At 41.6% G+C, this 25,980-nt stretch overlaps 1 protein-coding gene across 3 annotated transcripts in view; it reads right to left on the bottom strand.

Moving 5' to 3' along the window:
• Nucleotides 1-16,841: 16,841 nt before the first annotated feature.
• The window catches only part of ELOVL6 (ELOVL fatty acid elongase 6), a 43,223-nt gene continuing 34,084 nt past the window's right edge, over nucleotides 16,842-25,980 (bottom strand). For all 3 annotated transcript variants that reach the window (XM_008933183.3, XM_018072247.2, XM_018072241.2), the window contains exons 3-4: nucleotides 21,504-21,655; nucleotides 16,842-19,496 (exon numbers count right to left, since the gene is read on the bottom strand). In XM_008933183.3, coding sequence (XP_008931431.2) covers nucleotides 19,072-19,496; nucleotides 21,504-21,655 — 577 coding nt within the window. In that variant the 3' untranslated portion in view covers nucleotides 16,842-19,071. The remainder of the gene's footprint in view (nucleotides 19,497-21,503; nucleotides 21,656-25,980) is intronic.

The following is a 25,980-nucleotide window of genomic DNA, read 5'->3' as shown; positions in this document are numbered from 1 at the left end:
TTAGAAAGTGAACTTTTACAGCTTTATTACTGACCATACAAATTGGTAGTCATGAGTTTTATGTTTCCTAGTTGCACTTTGTACAACTCTAGCTTGGTAAAAGTAATTGAGGAAAACCCATTGAGGGTTGCAATAAAAATCATGGAAGCAGAGGGTTGAAAGGCAATCCAATAGCTTGTCTGGTTCTTTCTGTTCCAGGATAAGAACAACTACCTTTATACTAATGTTGTATTCTGTTATCGTATCTCCCTAATACATTCTTCAATACTTGTGGAAACACCACATCACAGCCTTGCCTGCAGTACACTGCCCTACCACTTACCACTACCCTATTTCTAACCTTGAAACAGTGCGTACTATTATAAATCCTTCACTCATTCTGTGAAAGCTTTGAAATATAATAGATGAGCCCAAAAAGGTCAAACCACATGTCTGTTTCAGAACAAAACTTTCTGAATGACCTTCCTCAAAACGGCAGTTTTGCGAAACCAGCATCACTGAAACGGTCAGGGCTTTCTGCTTTATGAATAATGAGGACTATGATCAAGAAACATGACATGAGTGTGAGTAGTGAAAAATGTCCCCTAAAGAAAAGCCTTTGTACATGGCATGAGATGAAAAACAACATTGCAACTTGCATATATGTGTGTGTTTAAAACAGGATTAGTTTCCTATTCATCTCCAGAAAAGGAGATGCTCTGTGGTTTGCCTAGTTCAGAAGAAGCTCTGTGAATGATATTTCATGAAGTTTTGAAATTACTTAATAGCATGGAACAACATGTCCCACTGTGCCAAATCATTTTGAATGAAAGTCACTGGAATATAATAAAAATTATTGCTGCCTCTGCAAAATTTCTGCCTATCCCCAGAACACGTTTATAAAGAATTAAAGGAAGGAGATCACTATGAAAAAGAATTAAAATCTCAACTGATACATAAATAGCTAATCGTACAGAACTAATTTGTAACTTGGGAAGAGCAGCAAAACACTGACCCTTGTTTGCTCTTTATCACATTGAATAGTTGCTGTGTTTGGACAAATGGGAATAACTTTGCCAAGATTTCCTATAAGCTGTTTTTGTGGTTTGATACTCTAAGGGAAAAATTATACCACAGTGAATTAACAGAAGAGCTCAGGTTGTGTTACAGCTTGGTACGCTGACAAGGGGTAAAAATATGTTCAAAGTATACCTGCTATACGACTATGAGAATAGCCTACCCTTAAAATCTGATGGAAAACCAGACAGCCTATAGTTAGGGAGTGGGCAACTAAAGACCTGACCATCTCAAAGCAAAGCCCAACCAGCTCTACAGCTTAGGCGAGGCTTGCAAATGTTAGTTCAATGCAGATATTTACTATGCAGGCACGCACAAGGCATCTCCAGCACCTCAAGGTTTTCTAGGCAGACCGTGCCTAGGGCCAGGCAGTCCCTACTGACTAAAACTCCACCAGCCTGGCACTGAGAGCAAAGAAACTGATGGAGGAAGAACTTCAGCTGCTCAACACTTGCTCAGAACCTGGCTGAGCTGGTGCAGCGCTGTTGTGTAGCATTTCTGCGCATGTTATCCTGGCTGGATTAAAACCAAGGAGAAGCTCCCACTGCCACTGTCCCAGATTATCCACTGAGCTCCTACTCCAGTGTACTGCAAAACCCACATGCTAGGGGTATTAGCAGGATAGTGGATAGGCCCAGGAGTCAGATCTCCTCCTCTTCTTCACTATTTTGTCTCTGGATTAAAAATAAAATTGTAACAAAGCACATCTAATTTGCAGTGTTTTACACATAGATATTGTAGCTAATGCAATTAATTTAATTCTAGTGATGATCTTTGGTCTTGCTCCATGGCAAGATCTTTACAGTGTAAACAATAATTGAGTGAATAGTCTTAGAATAAGGATTCTTTCATCATTTTTTAGCATTATCATTTTAAGCTATTTTTTGGATCAATAATATAGCCTTTTTTTTTTTTTAAAGTAGGTGCTGAAATTCCATGTGGTAGTCAGGCTATTAGGAAAGACATATTTGCTTCAATATTCTTTATGTCAGATTCATGGAAAATTAATAACTGCATCATAAGAAAGAAAAAGAGTGGTTTCTATTCCCAAACAAGAGTCTGCCTTGTTGAAACCTCTGACCATCCACTTCACTTTGATTGCGTATGTTCATTCTTTCTTTGATCACCTCATTAAAAATGGAGAAATGATTGATTTGCTCTACTTTGTTCTGGCCTTAACAACTTTGCAAGCTGTGTGAGACAAACAAAGACTCCTCAGAAAAGAGGAGAAGGAAAATGAGAAGGAAAGAAAATGCTGAAAGGTCTCCTGGCACTGTGAGTTGAAGCAAAAAAAATTGATTATGACAGTTCTTTTAGTGGCAAAGCACAGACCTGCAGAAATCAAGTGTTTAACTTCTCAGGAGGTTGGTCTCTTGGTTGATGTATTGCCTAACAGCAATGCAAGCCATTCATGCTACTCTGCAGACACATTACCGTGCTTTTGCTGATCATTTCTGCAGAGGGAAGGATCAAAGATCACTCTCTCGATTCAGAAAAAAATTACTTAATCCTGCTAAAATTGGAATGATGCTCTGCTCTGCTCTGCCATGGAAAGCAATGCGAAGCACTGGGTAGCAATTTGTGCTAGTTGGTTCCCTGCTGTGAGATGAACTCATGCTCACTTGAAGACCAAGTTCTAGTTAGAGCCTCTGTTTGCTCCTCACACAACCATCTCCATATTCATTCTAGTCTTGGTGCATCCGTCTTGCCTCTGCATGAGCAGGGTTACAGTCTCGGAGTTTTAGGCCACTTCTGGCTTTACCATTTCTTAAGGGCTAATCCGTCCCTTTGGGCTGCTGACTTTCTGGACAGCTCCTTCAAGGACAAAGTTTCATAAGACCTTATTAACAGCAGTATGTAATATCGATCCATGGAATATCAAAAAGTTTTGCTTTATAAAATTTCCAAGAGAAAAAGTGACACCGGAGCACTTAGTCCTTAGTGAATTGAAAGAAATGGACTTTTTTGCCTCAGTGTAATTTTCTGAATCTTCTCAAGGGGATGCTGCCATCTTTGCCAGTTTGCAATGTGTGAGTAGTTCCCCACTGACTTGCTGGCTGGCCTCCATTATTTATTTGAGTACTTCCTATGCCATTACACACTCCCCCAAATCACATAAACACCACATTTAATGTAGAGAGAACCTTGGGGCTAGCTCATATTTTGTAGATGTAGAGGATTAATTCAAAAGCACAAGTCATGTCTGAAATGTTTTGTGCATCAGATGAAAGATGAGAACCAGTGGGTTGACCCATCTACCACATATGTGCAATCACCTCCTGGTCTGCATTCCTGGGACAATGGACAAGAGGAGTGAGGAAGAAGTTAGGATGAAAGGGACAACAGGTGGAAGTGAGGATGTGCATCTGAAATACACAGTATTAGTAGGAGTCATGGAGGGACCTGACTGACACACCTGCAGATCAGCTGAGAGAATGTTGTCATTCCATGCTGCCAGCTCTAAGCTGATACAGGTTACCTTGTCCCTCTGGTGCTCTGAATGCTGCCAAAGAAATCATAAAGCCATTATTGTCTCTGGAGAATGGTTTTGTCCATCCCATTATGGGCAAGTAGCCCATGCTTGCATCCGTATCATACTGCCCTCTTCCTTAATGGGCCAAGGATGCACTAGAGTTGCTTCCCACTGCTAGGGCTATGCCAGGTGATCCAGCTTCTCAGAGGCACCAGCAGAGAGAAATTCATCATACTCCCACCTGTCTGCTCCCTCTGTCAAAGAAAGGCAACACAGGGCTGCTAGATGTAGCCACATAGGGCGAGAGCAGGAGCGAGACACCACGGCTGTTGGGCAGGGCTTTCCCGGAGGTGTGGGAAATGCCGCTTCCAGATCCTGCTCTACTTGATTCATATCAGGATTGGTAAGAGAAGGCTTTTCTCATCAGTCAGACAAACCTCCAGTCTACTAATTGAAGAGACAGTGGGCAGAGCGGGTTTTCTTCACAGCTTCTGCATGCACAGTCCTTCCCTTTTATTTACAAAATATTATTATGGAAGCAGGAATGTGAACTGTGGTCATTTATGCAGGAAAAACAGATCCTTAATCCAGACCACTGAGTGAGTCGCTCCATTGCAAATTCTCTCTGGTTTTCCAAGAAACAAATATTAACTATCCAGCAGGAAGTGTGTGTAAAAAAATTGAAATTGAAAGTGCTAGGGAAACTGTAGGAAAAGTGGCACTGAGCCAGCACTTAGGTAATTCCCTTTCTCTGGATTTGTCACGTTCAGTGCCTGTCACCTTGTTCTGCTACATGAGCATTTAGAGAGGAAAATCAGTTTAGTTAATTTTTTTTTCAGCAGAATGTCTGAGAACTCCATTCATAAAAGTCTGCAGGCAGGAGAAGAAACATGACCTTTTTTTTTTTTAATTTGAGGACTGTAAATTTTTATTCAAGGGACTGATGTTTTACTAGGTAATGAAGCAGCCTGATTAACAAATTCAGGAGTCTTTCATTTGTGCAAAGCAAAACAGACCAGCAGTCACTTTCCAGACCCACATTACTTTTAGCAGGATCTCTGCACTCAGGTTGGTGTCCCGTGGAGTATTCAAATTGCTGTTGTGATTTCTTTTGCATGTAGCAGTATGACATGGCACGACCTCTGTAACAGAGCAGGGCTGTGGCCCAGCTTTGTCCAGCAATCAGCTGGGCAGGTTCTGGGAATGCTGTGCAGCCTGACTCCACAGCAGGTCCTGCTTCTGATGCAGGGCTCCGTCTGCACCACTTGTGAGAGTCCGTGTTGAAACAGAGAGATGCAGCTTAGATAAGTGCTTCCCACCTTCCTTGGGGAGAGCCTTCAGCTGCCCCATGTAACTTCTTCTGTCACTGCTTGCCTAACTCTTATCTCACTAGGAAAGAAAGGAAGCCTATTGGCTGGTTCTTGTTTTTAATTTTCATGGCAAGATAAAATAAAGATTCCTTGTCTCTCAAAATAACTGCTGTGCTCCTCTTAAGGGGTACATGAAAGGATGATTAAAGAACGCCCCAGAGACATTCACTTTCTTCCAATGATATATGTGTTGGCATATTTGTTAGTCACTCATTTGCAGTCACTTTCTAATTCCTGCCTGATTTCAGCTCTCTTGTCTAGAAAGCAGGAATTTTTGGGAATGTGTGCTTTTTTCCTTATTAGATTGAATGAGAAGGTTGTCAAACAGGTATTTTTCCTCTGGAAGCTATGCAGCTTTAAGAAGTCAGGTACTCTCCCAGTCATTTTCTCTCCCAGGTTTTGCACATACCTAACTGTAGGCTTTGCTCATGGATCACAGAATGATCCATGGTGGACACATGCTCAGAATTACATCTTGTCCACACCCTCCATAGTACAGGTTCATCACCACACAGTCCTCCTGATGGGAACTTGTTTTTTTTCTTTTCCTTCAAATTTCAGAAAACCTCAAATAGGCTTACATGTGAAGGAAGAAAAACAATATGAAAGACAAAACACCCCTTCCTCCCTGTTGTGTTCCCAGTGAGTATCTGCATGTTTCCTTCCACCAGGGTTAACTTTGCACGTGAATATCCCTTTATGTACTTGAAAGCTTGTACAAATACAAACATACGACAATCCCCTTCCAGAGCATGAGGAAATCTTGTATGTATCCGACTATCATGAGGGAGAATAAGAAATTACATCAGGGCAGGCAAATTAAAGCCCATTTGTTACCTACTCCAGAGGCTTGTGCACTGGCTTGGTTGATCTCCCTTTGCAGGCTGGCCTGCTCAAGCTACTAATTTCCCCCTCTAGGTGCACTTCCCAGCCTCCTGTCTCCTCTGAAATAACTAACTCCCGAGTCTGGCTGGAGCACTTGCTTCTTCCCCTCCTGAGTTGCAACAGCAAAACTCTAGGTACGCTGTGATTTTAGGGTTGGCGCTCTCTGCTTTTAGCCAAGAGTTTAATAACAAATGTATTGCTAGGAAGAAAAGGTACTGGCTGTTAAACCTGAGGGTTGCTATTCCAGCCTGCAGCTGCCCTCATGGCCATCAGGGGCCCAGCTGCTGCTGCTCCTGCTCCTCTTCACTCAGGGACTCTGGGACATGGGTTCTGCTTGTGGGCAATGGACAGTCCCCCAGCACGCATTGCCTTGGCAGCAAGAAGCAAGGTTTTCCAAATGTGTGTCCTGCTCATCCTGGTCAATACAATCCATGTACTGCTGACAGGTGATGGGAGGCTGGTATGGAGGTTTCACCTTCATGCTGTGTGGCAAAAAGGAAGTTGACGCTGGAAAGGGCATGGCATTTCTTAGTTGGAAAGCAACTCAGAAAAAAAAGTGCCAGAGGCCAACTTCTTCCACACACTTTGCATTTGAAGTCAGTGCTTTTGTCTACAGATCTGTCATCCTACTCGTTACCTTCTCACCCAGTCATGCTCTCTCTTGGCAAGGCAGCAACTACTTGATGGCTCCCTGCATGGGAATAAAGTTTCTTCCAAGCAGGAGTAGAGACCTTTTTCCCTTCAATTTTAAACAAAGATTATTTTTTCAAAGTTTCCTTTAAATCCTGGTACCAGAGGAATGGGAAGAGGAGTTAACACAAGAACAAAATTAAGCTTCCCTTTAAGTTCAAGCCCAGAAAGTTGAAAACTTGGTATCTTAGGATCCAAGCTTGTGATAAAAGCTCTGAAGTATTTTTCCTGAAAAGGCAGATTACAGAAAGTTTTAAGGAGAAAAAAATGCTTTTACCGTTTCCAGGACCAAATAACAGAAGGAAGTCAAATACCCCCTCATTCTCCAAAACACCATCTTCAGAGAGAAGGAACTTGTGAAGAGCAACAGTCACTGGTCAGCCAGGTGCAATCCAGATGTAGGATTGCAGGCCATTGCAGAGCCCACTCTCCCCTTTGCTCAGCGTGTGAAAATGCAGATGACAACTTACACAGTGCCTTTGCCTCTCAAATCCCATTTTTTGAAGGACTGGAAGAAACAGAGAAAGGCAGGTCAGTAGATAATCTGCACATGGACTGTGCATCTGTGGTAATTTTGTACTGCAGAGCAGAACCTGATAATACCAGCATGGTCTCTCTTAAACCAAGAGAGGTCTTCAAGGCATTTCTTGTACCTTGTGCCATCTTCTATCTTGTCTCCAAATGGAGAGCTGCCAGGCTAAGTGAGGACATCCATATTCAAGTGAAACATGAGTAAAGTAATGAGTGGCAAGAACTCTGTTAGAAGATGGTTCATGCCTAGAGAGTAGGTCACACAAATCTCATAATTATGTACTACCCTATAATTACAACAGATTTTAATTTTCTGTCTTTGAAAACAACTTCAAGAAGCCTTGATGCAATAATTACTCCAAATTTAGGATTTGTGACAGTCCTGCTGGTGAAATATCTATTTCTAAGAAAAACATTGGCTCCCATTCATGATCATTGACATGACCACTGTAGAGACTAGCTTTAGTTAAAATACAAAAATATTTTCTTATGGATTTCTTTATATTTGTTTTGGAAGCATTCCCAGTTAATAATAATTATAACAGTACTCAAGCTATAAATGTAGAAGATACTTAAAGAACTGATAAGTCACTCTTTAATGATTGCTTCTTCCTACAGTTAAAGTTTTATAGTTTAACTTAACTTTTTTATTCTAACTATTCCTCTCTCTACAGAGTTGCAATCCCTGTAAGGTATATATTACTTAACAGTATAAACAGTCTCTGTGAAATAAAGAAGGACTATTTGTACTACTCTTGCACAATTTATGACTACTGCCATTGGTAGGCACAGGCAGGGAAGCGTAACTTGGAATAGCTCAACAAAACAGCAAGCAGGACTGGATGTTTCGCGCTGCAGCTCTTGTAAAGAATTATGAAAGTGGATAATATTATGTTACTCTTTGGAACCATGCCAAGAAAAAGAGCAACAAATGATGAAACGAGGAGGTATCTTGTAGATACCTGGAGTGTCTGCCATACTGTAGCATTAAGCTTATCAGTAGGAGTAAAGAACAGTTTGCTTCCAGCATTATTGCTTAACTTCAAAACTAAAAAGTGACAGCTGCAAAATTACCAACTCGTTGATGTCTGATACCACACTTTGCTCTGCAGGCATCTGACCAGCGCTGTGGCTTTTTAACTACTGAGAACTTTCCCACTAGAAGAATGAATTCATGAAGGACTGACAAATGCATGCTGCATATGGAATCATACAAGCCCTTTTTGAAGGCAGCATCAGGAATAAAAACATATTCTGTAAACTTGCTTTATAGTTGGTTGCCATTTCACAACACTGCAAGTTCAAAGTTTGCATAGGATACTTCAAGCAGTGAGCTGTTATTCATAATGAAAATTATATGTTCTTTTAAAAATCTCTGATTTTAAAAAGAAATTCATTTGCTACCTTGTAAGAAAATAACTTCAAGAAGTTCTATACATCAAATATTCACCTATGAGACCTCTGCATTTAAAATATTGATATTTTATATATATAAATGCACACATACTTTTGATGAGTTTTCTAGATTTTGACAGAATTTAAGCAGCCAAGTTAGCTCCTTGTGCCTCGTACTATCACTATCATACACAGAGGAGCATGAGAAAGTGGAAAAAAAAAAGGAGAGAAAATTAGGAAAAAAAAGTTTTCTAGAGGCCCTTGTACAGTTTGGACTTACTGAAGCTGCACACAATTGAAGTTCACTCCTTTGAAAGATGGGATGCCAAGGAGCAATGCATGTCCAGCAGCTCTGGGCAGCCAGGGAGATCAGGACAGGCGCTGCTCAGCCCCTCTGGGGTTTGCAGGTGAGCAGATGGCTCTGGCTGTAGCAGTGTAGGGTACTAGAGACACCACAGCATGTGCTGGTTTTCCAAGCTGTGGCAGAGACTTTTGGTCAGAAGTGCAGTATCTGCAGTTATACAAAGGCAGGCTTAGGAAAGTCTTTCTGGGTAATGTGACAATCAATTTGTCCTCTCCAAATACCAGCAACCTTTTCTTTCTGTTTTACATCTCAAGATGTTTAATTTTTTAGAAGTTTAGTGCTTTTATCTCCCAGCATAAGACCCTCAAGCTTGTTATCCTGACTCTGTTGAGGGAGGTTGAAAGGAAAGGAAAGGAGCCTTTTTCTTGCCCAGCCTTTGCTGGCTCCTTCACTCAATCCTCCCCGTGGTGTTATATGATGTTAGGAGACAGAGATGTCTTTGTTTCTGAGTCTCCCACGCAGTATTGTCTTGTCAAGCTTGCTTTCTGTGAGCTGTGCCATTTTGTGCATGTGTCCTGGAGCCTAAAACAGTGCCACAGGTAGCTTAGAGGACCTGCTACTGGCATTCCTGCTGCCCTGCAGGGCAGCACACAGCTTTAACACAGCAGCTACCTCCTTGCCTGCTACAAATGAATCATTTCCTCTGCTCAGAGCAAAGCCCTTAGTCTCACTCACTGATGCACAGAGAGAGGCCACACCCTGGGGTTGCAGAGTAGGGAGCAAGTAATATTTTGTCAAGGCAGTGCAAGAAGTGAGCAATCCCTGGGTGCCAGAGTGCTCCTACAGCAGCAGGGATGGGTAATTTAGCAAAGGAAGGTCAAAACTGCTTACAGCTGCATGGAAGAAAGCAACCCAATGCTAAAGCTGTGTAAGACCTTGGTAGTTGTCTGCCAGGGATTTCTATCTGACTTCCTCACACTGAGCAAGCCAGAGGTTCCCAGCCTCTGTATGCAAATCTGAACAAGCCACCAACATTATATGCTGCTTGGAGTGCTCCTGGACAGCTGCCACATCTAATTTCTTGTGTTCTTCTTTTGCTTGAAGGAACAGGTTTTACCTGATTTAATTCAAACAAGTCTAGGATCAAGCAGAGAAATATCAGCTCAAAGGTGTCCTCTCAAAGACACATATATTGCATAGGACCAGATATTCTGGAAGTTTGTTCCCTGGGTGTAGTGCATACTTAAAAATGTTTAACTCATGCAAATTTTTCTCCTGGCCCTCATGATTTATTGCACTGGATTGTTTTCTACTGACAAGGCTGGCTGTGAAAATGGGGTGGGACCTCAGCTAGGACCAAGACTTTAGGCTGGAGTCTCTGAGATTTTCCGAGTTTTCTCTTGAATGTCCCATCAGTTAAAAGCAGCAGAACAGAAGCCAAGTTGCCTGTATATACCATCCTTTTCTGTTTTAAATTAGCCCTGTGAAGAATATGACTATCTATCCTACACTCAACATCATACGAGCATTAGCAGCCACCCATTCAAATTGCATGTAATAGCTTCAGGTACTCTGTGTGGGTGGGGCAAGGTTTTCTTCTGCCAATCTGAAAAACCAGCTGCATGGGGTAAGTCAAGGGGCAGAAGGCCCATAAAGAGTCACCCCCAGACTGCATTTTGTGCTCAGACCACTGGCCAAGGCTGACTAGGTCTTCTCCAAGCTCCCTGGGAGCACTGGCATCCCCTCTGAGGGAGACTCGTTGCCCACAGACAGGGCCAGGGGCCCCTGGGTCAAGCATTTCTTACAACTGCAGGATGCCAGGTCCAGCACATCTGCAGATGCTCACTCTCTAGCTTTTGCATATGGGCACAGTCATGATATGGGTGATATGGGACAAAAGAGGTGATATTTGCTTGGGGCTTGCAAAAGCTCTACCTGAAGCAACAGTTTCATGAGCTATGCTGGAAGTTATTTAACGTACTTCCAGCCTAAAAGTCTTGGATGCCAATAGTTGTGAGTTAAATTCTGAAATGGCATGGAGTTGCCTTTATGAAATGCATAACTCTTTGAAGTGATAACAGGCCTGAACTGCTTTTATCTCCCTCGACAGGGACTCCATTATAAAACAGCAATAATGTTCCCAAGCAGACAGCATGCCCCCAAACAGCTGTGATCTTACCTATCTTACAGATAGAGGCCTTGAATGATCATCAGCCTTTGTGAGCTGTTTATCTTATAAAGCCATGTTGAAAGAAAAAAGCAGAGGAGGTGAACAGCAAAGCCTTTGCCAACTGTATTTCACTGTCTAATGAATACTTAGGAAAAAACATTTAAATGCTCTTAACAGTTCTAGTGACACCATTTGTATGCAAGTGCCGTCATCGTACTGAACAAACTTGGGATCCCTGGTATTTCTAGAAAAATTTTAAAGGAAAAAATACTGACCAAAAAAATTGTTTATGTGTGACCTTTAAGGCCCTTTTAGCAAAAGTAAATTATTCTATATAACATTCCAAAATTGATATTTTCTATTACTGATTCCTTTATTATAACTTGAGTTACTAGCATTTCTATGGTTAGATGAGTTAGATGCAAAATACACAAGAAGCCTCATGGCTCATTTTTAACAGGTAAAACTAAATTTCTGCATCATTTGATACTGCAGCTGACACAGTTAAGTGTTAGCACTTCATTAATATTTTTACTTGGAAGTGCAGTATTTCTATTAATGGTGAGTCGCATTAACATTCCTAAACCAGCCTGATCTGAACAGGTGGCACTACATTCTGCAATTTCATTCCTACTAGAGGTGCAAAACAGGGTGTGGAAAGCTTAGTGCCATTTTTTAATTTGTCATCTGGGCTGTGGAGGTGCTGCTTGTGCTGAAGCAAGGGTTTGCTCCCTACCGAGCTCTTAGGCTTCTGAAGGGCTGGAAGGTGGCAGAGCAGGTACAGATGAAGGCATTTATGTGAGTTTTTCTGCCAGTGATTTTGTGGGCACATCACCCAGAGGGAGCACAGAGGTCACCATGCTGCTTGGAAGAGAATGGATAAAGAATGTTTATTCAGCATTTTCACATTAGGCAATGTGGCAAACACTCAAGAAACTTCTTGGCCAAGTCCAGCATCACTATAGGATCTGTGTTTGCTTGCACGGACTTACTGTCAGCTTTGTCAAGCATTTCAGCTTTGCCTTTGAGGCAATTGCTATGCATGAGGGACAAAGTGTAGCTGAAGGTAAGGCTGTACTGTACTCCCTGGACAAGCTGGCAGGAGAGTGTAAGCTATGGCTCTGCTGCTCCCCACCACTGTGGCTGTGTTCCTGCATGGGGTCAACTTAGGTCATTTATGCCTAGCATCTTCTCTGGACCCAAAACGTTTCTTCTTGCAGGGATAGCAACAGACTGTTGCTGGAGTGACGTGGTGATGGATATGTACCTGGCCACATAGTGCTAAAGGACAAGCATCACACAGTTTCTTTCATCTGATATCATCTTTCTGGGTAAGCAGCAGCCCATGCTCTGTGGGATGTCAGGATGATCAATTCTGCTGGGGACTTCTAGCACAAGGTCATTGCAAGTCATGGCAGCTTGGCAAAGGAAACTAGAAAGAAGAGTTAATTTCTCTGCTTGGGGCATAGACAGTGACTCTCCCTACTCACAACCTTGCCAAAGTTACTAGCATTGTGCAGTACATTCACAAAACCTGTACTCCTTTGCTTTCCACAGAATCTTAATAAAATAAGGATTTATTTACATGCTTAATCTCCACTCCTACCTCAACTATAGCTGTAAGCTAGCCTGGGTCACAGGTAGCTGCCAGAAGCATAGAGAGGTGTGTAGTGGAGCCAAGGAAATATAGTTTCTGCTATAAGCCTGAAAAAATCCTATACTCCCCACATTCTACTTTTTTTTTCTCCCTAGTTACTGGAATTCTTCCCAACAGCAGAGCTGTACCTACCTTGGAAATCCCCCTCTGCTGGGCTACACTCTCTTGGAAATCCCCCTCTTCCACTCTCCCTGGGATAATACTGAAGATGGTAGGCAGCACTTCCTGGGATGTATATCCAATTTCCTCTTCTTGCTTCTCCACTTTGAGGCTGCTCCTTGGCCCAGTTCCCAAACCAGGCCTCAGGAAGGTCACCAGGGTCTCTCACAGCCCCATGCATCCCCACTGTGGGCTTCCCACTCTGCTTTACCCTCTTCCCTCTGCCTCCAGCTTGTGCTCTCTTTGCTCAGAAACCTGTTATTTGTTGTGGGGCTGTAAGCCTGTCCATGGGGAGAGTGGTGGGGTTTCAGCAGGGATATGCTGCAGTCCAAACATTTACACTTTGGGTTCCTCCTCTATTATACAGGTGCCTGTGACATACACATAAAGAAAAAACCATGTGATGCTTCTGTGTGGTACACAAAAATATGAACTTTGGTAGAGATTTGCTGGGAAGTGACGTGTCACGCTGTAGTCTCATACCTGGAGAACCGCTTCTCTTTTTCAATAGCTGACTTGGTAGCAACATAGAGAATGAAATGGATGTTATGGATTAATAAAACACAGAGACATTTTATTTGAACCAAAAGTTAAAATTTTATTTGGAATATCAATATACCCCAAAAAAATAAAAATAAAAATTTCCTTTTATGTAATGAAATAGCCATTTGAAAATGGTAAAATAAAGATATTTATCATACTATTTCTTCTAGTTATTGTACACATATTTAAGGTTTTTTTTTCTGAATATAAATCTAGCTTAAGCTTTAAGGCTCCAAAAAGCCTCAAGCATGTAGTGGCCCTTTTGAGAAAGCAGATAAGTCAATCAGAGCTGGGTTTTTTCAGCAGACAGGCCTTTTTGAAGCTGTCCAGGACTGGACAGATGTGAGATTTCTCAGGAAGGTCACTCTTTCAGGGGAGTATTACTTTGTACCCATTGGGAAATACACTCTAACCCCTCTTCATGCAGCATTTTACATTATGATGTCCTGGGGAGGGCCCTGGTTCCCCTTAGCTGTCAAAATAATGTGCAGATCCAATGTTATTTCTGTTGGTACAGTTGATTTAATTTAAGAAATCAAATGCTACCCTGTGATGTTTGCTCTGCTAGAAATTAAGTCAGTAATAAGATCCTGGTCCTGCCTTTACCCCTGTAAGCAAAAGGTTTCTGTGCCCATGTATTGCTGCATGGACTGCAGTGAAGCGTTGACGATTGCAGGATCAGGGACTTGTCTTTTGCTTGCTTTTAATAAAATAAATGGAATGGAAAATGTATTGAAATAAAACAGTGAAAACCCACCAACAATTCTGAGTTGTAATTCTTCCTTTTTATAGGGTTCATTGACGCTAGGCTGGAAAATATGACTGAAGACCCATGTCAGTGCCTGAGTAATGCCCCGGATGGTTCATGTCACAACTAAGCAAACAAGGGAATTTAGGTCTTGCATCACTGTCTGCAAGTGGTCTCCAGTGGGCTGAAGTAAAGCTCCCTGAAGTCACTGGACATCTCACCAACAATCTCACTTTCAGTAGGCACTGGAACAAGTCCTGAACTTAGGCAGTATAGTCTGAAATCTGCTTTGATTTATTCCTTGATCAAAGCCATCTTTATTACTTGAAGTATGAGTGTGTATATGATTTGTATATAAAGCTGTTATACTTCTGCTACTGGTTCTGAACCACAGGATAGACTCCAACTACTAAAGCTATTACAGCATTAATGCAGTATATCTCGCACTGCTTACAATGCTCTTTCGTGGTCATAATAACTGGTCTCTTATGCTCTTTGTTGCCTGAAGCCACCTGAATATTGATCCCTGAGGTACCACTGCTTTCAACTAAAATGTCACAGATTTTTACTTTCAGGAGAGAAAAATAAAATACACTCAGGACTTGAAAAAATTATTAGATGATGGATGTTCCTACAAACAAATCCATAGACCCATGTTTGCACTGAAGGAGCCACTTCCTAATTAACTTCTGCAGTAGGAATCCCTACACACAAGCCTTATTCCTCCAGCCACCTCATCCGGGGCACCTGGTGTTATGCAGCCCACTCTTTTTCCATGTTGCCTTTCCTCATCTCGGAAAGGAGTGAGCATTCAGCCTGGAAATACTTTGTCCTGGCATATGGAATGTCTCCCTCCTTGCCTCTCCTGCAACTTGTGCTCAATATTTTATGCCTACTACCCTGCTTGGCTGTTTCGAGTGATTCCTTTTGCACATTTTGGCCCTTATCTTGTATTATTTTAATGTGAGATTCTGGTGAGAGGTCTCTTTTGGAGCCAGCTGTTCCTAGTTGTGTGTTATCAGTGAGCCCAGACATAAATAATTTTTGACTGAGTTACAGAAGGTCTGCAAGAACAAGGGGTTTCCTTCTCATCACAGGCACAATCTAAAGAGGCAGCAGAATTACCCAAGTTTTTGTTCTTTTGCTAACTAGCTTAAAATATTTTCCTTAAAGTGTTCACTACACAGAAGCAGTGTTAAGGAAGGGCCAAATTCAGCTGGCAGCTGCCTAAGCATAAATCCATACCGGCCTTTCTGGTTTTATTTCAGTACGTTAAATTAATGCATCAAAACATAAAACACAGAGTTCGACACTGGCAGAGTGACCTTATCACCAGTGTAACTTTCCTGACTTCAATAGTGGATCCCATAACAGCATTTCCAGCGTCTCTTGTGGCTGTCACAGGTCCCATAATGCTTGGTAAATTTATATAAAGTTTGAGTTCCCCGTGGCATGTGTGCAAGCAACAGAATTACAACTTTCTTTAAAACAATTAGAGAAAAAAGGGTTCTGGTACTGGGCAAAAAACCTTAAAAGCATGACTCCAAGGCTCAAATCAGCAGAAATAAATAAGACCCAATTATCTTGTGGCTCATAGGTTGGAACAGCTGGAGAATTGCTGAGGTGTCACTACATTAGGGTTGACTGGCTCAGTGTTTGTACATGTGAGTGGGTTAAATGTGATGTCTAAATATTATGCATGTATGTTTTTTTGTGGGGGAAGTAAGAAAAACAATGTAACTTGCTTTTGTCTTATCCTCAAATTCTTTAATGCCAGTTACACCTTTGACTTCAGTGGAAAACCTCAGAGGAAAAGCCTAATGGAATAGTAAGGCCATAGGACCTGTGTAAATGCATGTGTGATGTCATCTCCTGAGGGAAATGGCATTGTGACAGCCAATTCCCAGAGTGACAATAAATGTACCCTAATTTACCACTGTACCTTACGTGTCTGATCTTGCTGCCCCTTCCCTACAGGTATGCTTGTCTGCAGCCTAGTCCTCCTCCAGGGTGCCCACTGAATTTGTGCTGAGTAACCCCTGCACACCAGGGGTACATGTACACTGTCTGTTGAGGAGGTCACTTGGGGTGGTGTCTGCGCTGGAGCCGCTTCCCAGGCAGCAAGGAAGCTGGCCCTTGCCCACCCAGCCTTGGCTAGTAGGGTAGTGGGCACATCGAGGAGCAGGTGCTGGGAATGGTGCAGAGGTACCTACGAGGGCTTTGGGAGGGTGGGGAAGGAGCAAGTGAAATTCTTGCTCCACTGAAGTCAGTGTCAGCATTTGCCAGCATTGCCATCCAGCACAGAGAGGTGTGGGGTTTTTTTATACCATTAAGGAAAACAGAGTACGAAACATGGTAGGTGGTTGTTTGCAACCCATCCTGTTTTCTGCTTTTGTTACACTGAGGCCACAAGTCCCTGCCATGCTGCGATATCACTTCTTATAGATAAAGTTTATGGGGTTTTTAAGTCATGAGTCATAAGCCTCAAAGTAGCAGGAGATGTGCACAGTTCCTTCCCCTCTGCTCAGACAAAAGGCAGTCAGGCACGCCAGCTCTGTTCAAAGCAAAGCAAAGCCTCCACTGACTTCACAGAGTCCAAGACTTCTGCTCCAGCTTCAGCTCCAGACACTGGACCAGTTCCATCCCCTCTTGCTCTATTTGAAGAACTCAAGACACACAGGACTGAGGGTCTAAATGGCACCATGGTGGACTTCTACCAATGCTTATCAGCTAATTGCAGCTTGACTTTAATTTTGCCTTTTCCACTTTTAATCGGTCTTTTTAACCTGCTTTTTAGCCAGGGCAAAATTAAACATGAGGAAAAAGGCTTATTTAGCATTATAATTATCTACTCCCAAGCTGTATAACAAAATGGTTTACACATTTAATTGGTTTTGTCTAATATTTCCACGTATACAGTAGTCCTATTAATGAATATCATAGCTTCATTACTGCATATCACATTTTGCTATGTTTTGTACGATAAAATAACGTCAGCACATCAATAACTTAAATAACACAAATGTAAACTCATTTTCTGCTTGTTATAATTATGATTTTAGCCTGAATAGGCTTTTGATTTGTAAGACCATTCACATAATATGGAATGTAACTTTATTTGTTTTTCTTTTGTATATAATGAGACACCGAAAGCCCTTGTCATCTCTTAACAGGATACTAAAGCAGCTCTGTTTCATGAATGACAGCACAATTAAAGCTAAAAATCATAATTAAGAAAACCCTTTTGTACTGTACAATCTCAAATTAAAGCAAGAAAGATAATGACAATCTTATGCATTAGCCAGGAAACGTGATTCTCTGCCACTGGGCTGCTTTTTCTTGTTGACAATTCACAGAATGTGTATATGGGTGTAGTTATAGGTGTGTGTATATCCTATGCAGAACAGCAGTCCCTATTTTGTTGATCTAGTTCTTCTAATTTTTTAGTTAAACTACCTAGCTGTTACAATTTAGAATACTACATTAACACATTTAACATCAAGTTTACATACTTGCGTCTTTGAAATACTAGGAACTTTTACACATTTTATTTGGCTTTGTAAGGACTGAAATATCACAGATAATGCAACCTACTTGTCTTTGAAAGAATATGGCTGTTCTCAACTAACTCTCTAAGGTTCAGAGTGAAATATGTTTCTCCTTATATCTGTAGCTGACTTCATAGAAGAAAGAATGTCCTCTTAAGTGGTCAGTTACAGTACAGATTCTGCAGAGATACATATATGTTTAATGAAGGATAATTCTCTCTGGACTTTAGAGTCAAGCTGTTGCAGCAAAATTACTTCGTTTAGACTAATTTTTCCTATACAAATCTCAAGAAAAACCTATTCCAAGTATGTTTTGTAGTAGTATCTCCACATGACCAGAGGAGGGCACTTTAAACATCTTTGCACTGCCCAGGAGGCAGATGCAGAAGCACAGTGATACCCAATGTCGTGCAGTCCTGCCACCTCTTCTAACCCAGGCAGGCACCCTTGCGTCCACAAAAACACGGAATCCATGTTGTACCACAGGGCTCTGTTCTGAAAACAGTGGGCAGATATATCACTCTCTTCTCACTAACTAGGATTTCTTCCGATTTCCCCCATTTAATTCAGTGTTGCTGCAGGCTAAATTAAGAGTAACGGATAATTCCTAAAAATCACATTAGGGGAGTTGTCTCCCTCTCCTTCCTGAACATCCCTCTGCTATTAGCCCCTGTTAATTTAGCAAATATTGATTGATTGATTTAACCCTCTATGACTTATCCTGCTGTAGAAATTCCTTGCCTTTTACTGAAAAATGCACTTGGAAAATGCACTCTCTGAGATATGTATTGCAACAGTGCATCTTTTCACATTAAACTCCTGTAAAAGTACTGCTCCTTTCCACCTTCTGAGGGAGGTGACTCTGTGTCCCAGATCTGCTCTCCTGACAGAGTACACAGCAGAGAAATCAATCTCTTCTCTTTTTCATTCATGACCACAGTGTGGAGTTCAGTAAGTTTCCATGCAGGAAACATCCTTTTCAGCTTCATTTTGGCTAAAGGTATCAACCTTCTATGGAAAAGATTTTAATTCTGCAATCTTACTGCTATCATAGACAGATTTTTTTTGTCACTTCTGCTTTGTTTTGTTCAAGTTTATGCTGAGAAATTATTAGAAAGGATTTAGAAATCTTTTTTTTTTTAAAATAAAAGTCTCTCCTCCACCCTGGGGAAACACACTGCTTATTTAACATACTTTCCCCCCCCTCAACATTATTCCATTTCTCTTTTCTTCTCTTTTCTTTTCTTTCTTCTTTCCTTTTTTCTTTTCTTTTTTTCCCCCTTCTTTCTTTCCACCTTTCTTTTCTAGAGCAGACAGGTACAAGAAGGAAGTTGTCTTTCATCAGCAGTCCTTTGAGATAGAGTAGAATTCAGTGAGTCCTCACCATGATAGGATCATAAACTTACTGGGTTAAACCAAGCTAACTTTCCCTAAGCTGCCAAGTTTTAGCTGCACCATACATATATGTTTCCTTGTGCCTTTTTTTTTCTTATAATTTTTTTTTTCTTGATGACCCTGAGCTATGGCTTCTCGTTTCTAGCACTAGTCAACCTTCCTTTCTTTTCTGGTTTTGCCAATATAGGCCTCAAAGAAAAAATGGCAGAAGAGCACAAAGTAGCTGAGGTACATGAGAGAGGACCAGATGATGTTCTGCACGTGGGAATGGCACTGGCCCTGCTGCATCCAGGAGAAGACCAGGTAATTGATCACACAACCGATCAACATCTGAGTGATCTGCGACAAGGTGATGAACATGGCAAACTTGCGTGAGACTCTGAAGCCAGCAGCCCGCAAGGCGTAGTAAGAGTACATAACAGCGTGTACTCCATAGTTCATGGTCATGAACCAGCCGCCGCCAGCCACCATGTCCTTGTAGGAATACCAAGAATAAAGTAACACAGTAATGTGATGGTACCAGTGTAAGAAGATGAGCTTCTGTTTCCTAAGAATAATGAATATAGTATCACCTGTAACAAAACAAAAAAAAAAAAAGGGGGGGGGGAAGAATGGAGAAACATATTAAACAATTCTACAATTAATGCAGTGCTCTCTTCCCTTTGCTGTTGCTGTAGTATATACTACCTTGGAGGAAGAAAAAACACCTCAGCTCTAGATCTGAGAGCTTGTCTGATCCGAGAGCCAGTTTGGCTCCTAATCTCTATGCAATTTTTAGAAAACCAGAGTATCTACATTTTCCAGAGTGAATAATCCCCATTTGAAAACTCCATAGGTTTACATGGCAGCCCTTTGCTGCAAACGTAATCCATGAAAATCTGAGGTGAGGTAGGCTGATGTATGTGTATCATCTCTGACTGTGAGACTGTCCATTATATACAGTCACTGGAAGAGAAATACAGTTCAATAGAGAGCAGAAAATCTGAAGAGGAAGCAGCACACTGTCCTCTGATTCAAATGTCTACATGGAAACTTAACCCAGTTAAAATCAGTAGAGCCTTTTGAGCTAATATGCAAAAGGTTATTGCATACACAACCCACAATACTGAAAGGTATGTTATTGTGAGGCAGACAATAACATAAATTTCTTATAGAAAGAAATTTGAGTTTTGTTGAAATGCACATCCTCTTCAGGCAAATTTATCTTACTATCGTAGAAAAGTAAATTTTATTCCTCTTTCCTGCTTTTTTTCTTCCTTCTGCTTTTTGTGATTGCAATGAGTATCTCAATTAGATATACGGATATATGCATGTTACTTGTTTTCCATTGTTATAGGCACAGTGTTTCCAAAAAGATCCCTGAGATTTGAATCTGGGGACTTATTTTGATTTATATGGAATAGATTTATATAGGATAGATTTAAGGAAATCTATATCATGAATATTAGTCATGGGTGGAAGCAGAGCTGCACCATCTGCACAAGGTCTATAATGAGCCATAATGCTACTGTTTACTTCATTAGCTTGAAGATGTTGATTCACATTTTAATAAGTAATCATATGTTCGATTTATTGTTGCTGTGTAGTTCTAGCTGATGTCTCCCAGTTTTAACAACTACATTTCTTTGGGTTTGCAGTAATTTAAGCAGCAGGAAAACAAGGGATTCTGACATAGCAAGGCAACTGGTGTCTGTCTCTTTCTAGTTTTCATGCTGATGAATTTCTTTGCTCTAATTTTCTGAATCAAATTATCCACTGAAAGGTAAAGTCTTATTTTTGCTGTACACCTGAACACAGTGATAGCTGCAGCCCTTTGAGGTTTAGTGAGAACATCCTCCAAAATGAAAGCTGGAGGGCTGCTAAATCATTGCCTCCTCCTTTCCATTAAAGCAATCCTTTCTTACACTAATAAGCTGTGAATGAGAACACATTAAGACTATTAAGTTGCCTTTGGCACGTTTATCATAAATATCCTTACCAGAAAAGCTGTTGGAAAGATAGAAGTTCATAAGAATCAGGACTGGAAAAGCTAGAGATATTATGGGAAATTTGTTTCTACTCAGAGGAAGCAGACAGCCCCAGCTTTCAATGCTTAGGGAGGAAGCACCTTACTGCTCCTAATTGTATACTTAGATGTGTATTAAAGAATGAATGCTACAGAATGGAGGCAGAACCTGACTCAAAGCTTCTTGCTGACATAGCTGCTATAGCCCAGCCTTCATTTCTGTACCCGTGGGGTCAGTGACTGACGATTATGCTACTCTTATTTACCTACAAGCAGCTCAGGAAGAAGTATGTACCAGGTTGCTTTTACCTCTTGACTGCCCTGCTATGTATAATCACTGCAGTTTATTCCTGGGCTGGGAATGGTCTTATTCAACTGCACATTGCTCTAACTTAGCCAGGCTGGAATTAATCTCTAGAGACTAAAACATGCAGTTTGGGCTTCGTTTATGTTTACTGAGTTTTTCTAAGACTTAAATGAGATTTTGACAGCACTGAGACCCTTCTTGTGCTTCCTGCATGGACATTTCTGCTCTAAATATGCACAGTGAGAGAAAGAGAGAGAGGGTACTCACCTAGTTCGGGTGCTTTGCTTAGCACAAATGCATATGCCCAGAATTTGCTGACAGGTCCAATGTAAAAACTCTGGTCACACACTGACTGTTTCAGGCCTTTGGTCATCAAAATGTACAGCATATAAGCACCAGTTCGAACAGCACCGAATATACTTTAAAACAAAAAGAGAAAATAAGACAATTAAGTGGACATTTGAAATCTATGTGCCATCACTTCAAATTATTAAGGGAAAAAGGTCATAAATGTGATGAAATAATAAGTTTGAGACAGCCTAAAAGCTGAAGCAACTCTGCTGGCTTCTAGGAATTTATTTTGAACTCAGACTTGTAAACTGGACTGCAGCTGTATCCCCTGGTGAAAGTCTGGAATGGTTTTTATTTCATTACTACAGGAATGATCCTTCAGTTTTCAGGAGCAGGGAAACATCTACTTTAGCTCAAAGCAACATGCAGAGTTTTGCTGCTGATGGCCGGGAAACTAGACAAAATGAGTTGATAAAGAGCTGTATCATCATGATAATCAGGACAAATTCCCTCTTCTGGTTTTCTCAGAGTTTTCTCTTGTCTCTCCCTGTGTTTGTTATACCCACAGGCAAACCCAGGCAGGACACACAGATTTTGATGGAGTGTCTCAGTCAGGGCTGGTGTTTTGGTGCACATGCTTGACTTCATCTCTTAATGGGTCACTGCTAACAGAGGGAACCACCAGTTGAATCAAGCCGTAAACAGCAGATTCACCCTCACTTCATCAAAGTGAGATGCAAGGTAACAGTGTTCTGTAAATTAGAAACATTGAGAGATTTGCAACTATATTAATTTAGTGCAATTACAGAGGGCATAGGTTGACATCCAGCTGATATAAGGAACAAAGGCTTCTTTCACAGCAGCAAGGAGCTCTGCAGAAGAAACTGACTCACTTTTACAGCAAGAACATGCTTGCCCCTTGTCTACCATTGTAGCTTGTTGGCCCTTTATAAGTGTTGATGAATACTAGGTGAAGGAAGTAGCTTTCAAGAAAAAGGAAGAAAAACAGACCCAATCTCATTTGAGGTTAAGTATATCTTACTTTATGCCTATATCGTATGTTCTCGTCCCTCTACCCAGCTCCATCTTATCTTCCCTCTAACTTCTTTGTGACCTTGACCTACCCTGGTTCCTGCTCTGCCTTGTTGTCTTTCATGACTATAGCCTAGCAGCAGGCAAAAGAAGCCACCTAAAACTGAAGTATAAACACATGTGGGCAATGCACGCTACCATTTATGCAAAGTATGTGAAATAAGGAACAGTTCCTCTGAAGTTATAGATTCTCTGTTATTTGTCCTTGTCTTGTGAAGTCAGTATTTAAAAAACATGTATTAAAATCACCAAGGCAGCCTCAAAAGTTGAGGTCTACGGCAGTCCTTATGGCACTTGGTCTGACCAGATGGTTCTAGTAAGCCTGCTGAACACAAATACTGCTTACTTAAACTTTTATGTGATTTGCATAAAGTATTTAGATTTTCAAATCTGCAGCATTGACATACCCAGTCAAATCTGTCTGCTGCTAAGCAACAGTGCAACTTGCTCTCCCCTGTCCACTGCAACCAAGTGGAGTACCACACTGTCTGGTGCTCCTCAGGCTGTCAGTGGCATCACAGATGGGGCTCTACAGCCAGGTCATGCCCAGGGAGAAATGCTACATCTTGGCTCTCCTACCATTATCTTCTGAGGCAACCATTGCATGTGGTTTCAACTGTGCCATCAGGAAATTCATACAAATGTGAGCACTTATGAAGCTACTATTATTATTTGCTATTTGCATAGTGGTATTTGCTCATGGGCTCTATTGCCAGATGAGTCCTCTTGAGCTATGTGCGAATTAACAACCCTCCTGCTGTGGTACAGGTATGCTGAAAAAGTTCAGCTGAGCCTGGGTTTCCCATTAGCACTGCCCAAAGCAATGCCTGCATTCCCAGGCTTAGGCAGGACAGCTACTGCAGTCTCTTGTGTTCATCCACTCCTGTGTGCAGAAAAGACAGCACAGTATTCTTAGCATCTATGCAGCCCATAGCGTATCCTCTCCATGAAGGGTTGTTTCCTCCCAGAAATGCTCTCTCAGCACACTTCTTACGTCTTTCAAGCATCAGTCCTTTTAAGTCAGCAGACTGCCAAAACCTGCAGGAGGAGTTTTGAAATGAGGTGCAACTCATTCTGTGTCTTCTCTTTGGCATTTAACATATGCACTTTTTTTTTTTTCAGGAGTTGCATTTCTCATTCCCAAGAAGACAGGAGATCCTGACAGAGATGTGATCTGATCACCTCCTGAGGCAGTGAACTCCTCAGGCTAGCCACGGCATGCTGCTGCTTGCTACTATGTTTTAGGTGGTGGCAAAACTGGGTGGAGGAAGATCAGACAGAATACCTAACGATATGCTGATTCTTCCATTAGCAAATACCTCACTGCTGACATTAAAATGTGGAGAAAAAGGAAATTTTAAATTATAAAATCAAATAGCTGCAAGCAATATGCCTTTTCTTGTAAAGAAGCTACACTGCCTTTTTAAAAAATAATTTATTAATAAAGTTTTAAACCCAAAGAGAATTCTGTGTCTTGAACACAATCCCAGATGAGAAGAGCGCTTGTTCAAGCAACAGGAAAACATTGCTTTAACTGTGATTGAGTATGGACACCCAGAGATCTAATCTGGACTGATAACAGAGCCAAAGAGTCTCCCTTTGCTGTGCTTGAGATTATATTGATGTAGTTCTTCCTGTCTTTCTGTTTAGCAAGTACTGCAGAGCTCTCCCTGGAGTGCACTTGCACACACACATTTGTTCACACTCACACACTTACTTTTCTATAATTCCAGAGGATGGTGGCTTCCTCTAGTTCTATGACTCTAGAAGTGACTCCAGTTACTGCTCTACACAGTGTGAGTCAGACTAATCTGAATTTTCATCAGTAGAAACCAAGTTACATTTTTGTGTAACTCACAAGGGAAGGTCTTATGAGTAAGGAGGATAGCAAACTAGAAGTAACAGATTCAATTACCTAACTATTTAGGAAATTGAATCAGTTAATAGACACTGTGAGCAGGTAGCTGATACGAGATGTGCTGCATGCCAAAACACTACCTTGAGAACAAGTGCACGCCATCGGAGACAGAAAAAGGTCTAATGCACAATTGCAAACATGTCTTGGACCCAGAGAGCCAGGACTGCTTTTTGTGCCTCTACCACTTAATCTTGTTTTTTCTGTAAGGTAAGATCAACCAATGAATTTCTATCTTGCAAAGACATGATGTGCAGCAGAGTGATGACACTGCTTGCTCAGTAAATCACTTCTGCTTCATTCTGTCCTCGCCCTGGTCTCTGCTGTAGCTTTTGTGAAGCATTGAAATGAACTGCTTACCAAAGCAGTCTGTCTGGTGGGAATCATCTGCAGGGATTTTAGAAATAAGGTAGCAGTGATTTACTGTACAATTACAGTCTTTTGCAACTAGAGAGACCGATCAGAAACAAACTGCACCAGCTAATGCAGTGTTCTCATCTATTCAGACTCAAAATGTCCTACATTGTCCTCCCTTCAGGCAGTGACTTCTCTTGTAGATTAACAAATGTCCAATTGATATTTTTAGTGTCCATAGTATGATCAAAATATATCCATGAGTAAAATAAAAACTAATACTTTTCCCTCTCAAACTTATTTTCAAGCAAGGGTTGGTGGCTTGACTGTAGCTGGACGCCAGGTGCCCACCAAAGATGCTCTATTAGTCTCTCCCCTGGGCAGGGGAGAGCCAATATATCAAAAGGCTCCTGAGTCAGGATACGGGCAGGGAGGGATCACTCACCAGTTACCATCACGGGTAAAAGAGAGTTGACTTGGGGAAATGATTTTATTACCAAACAAATCATGGTAGGGTAATGAGAAATAAAAACTAAACCTTAAAAACACACCCTCTCTTCTCTTCTTCCTGGGTGTAACTTTACTCCTGAATTCTCTACCTCCTCTCCCCAGAGGCTCAGGGAGCAGGGGATGAGGAACAGGGGTTGTGGTCAGTTTTTTCATGCGTTGTCACTGCTGCTTCTTCCTGATATGAGATGTGCTGCCACTTCCCCTGTTCCAGCATGGGATCCTTCCCACAGGTGACAATCCTCCACAAACTTCTCCAACGTGAGTCCTTCCTGGGAGCCGCAGCTCTTCATGAACTGCTCCAGTGTGGGTCCTTTCTGTGGGGTGCAGTCCTTCAGGAACACACTGCTCCAGTGTGGTTCCCCTGTGCGGTCCTAAGTCCTGACAGCAAACCTGCTCCAGTGTGGGCTCCTCTCTCCACAGGTCTACAGGTCCAGCTGGGAGTTTGCTCCAGCACAGGCTTCCCACAGGGTTATAGCCTCCTTTGGGCTTCCACCTGCTCTGCTGGGGTCTTCCATGGGTTACAAGTGGATTTCTGCTCCACCATGGCCCTCCATGGTGGAGGGGGCACAGCTGCCTTACCAC

This window comes from Manacus vitellinus, unplaced genomic scaffold (assembly GCF_001715985.3).
Source record: "Manacus vitellinus isolate BGI_N305 unplaced genomic scaffold, ASM171598v3 scaffold_0_pilon, whole genome shotgun sequence".
NCBI classification, from domain to species: domain Eukaryota; kingdom Metazoa; phylum Chordata; class Aves; order Passeriformes; family Pipridae; genus Manacus; species Manacus vitellinus.
This window is presented reverse-complemented; position numbering and strand designations above follow the sequence as displayed.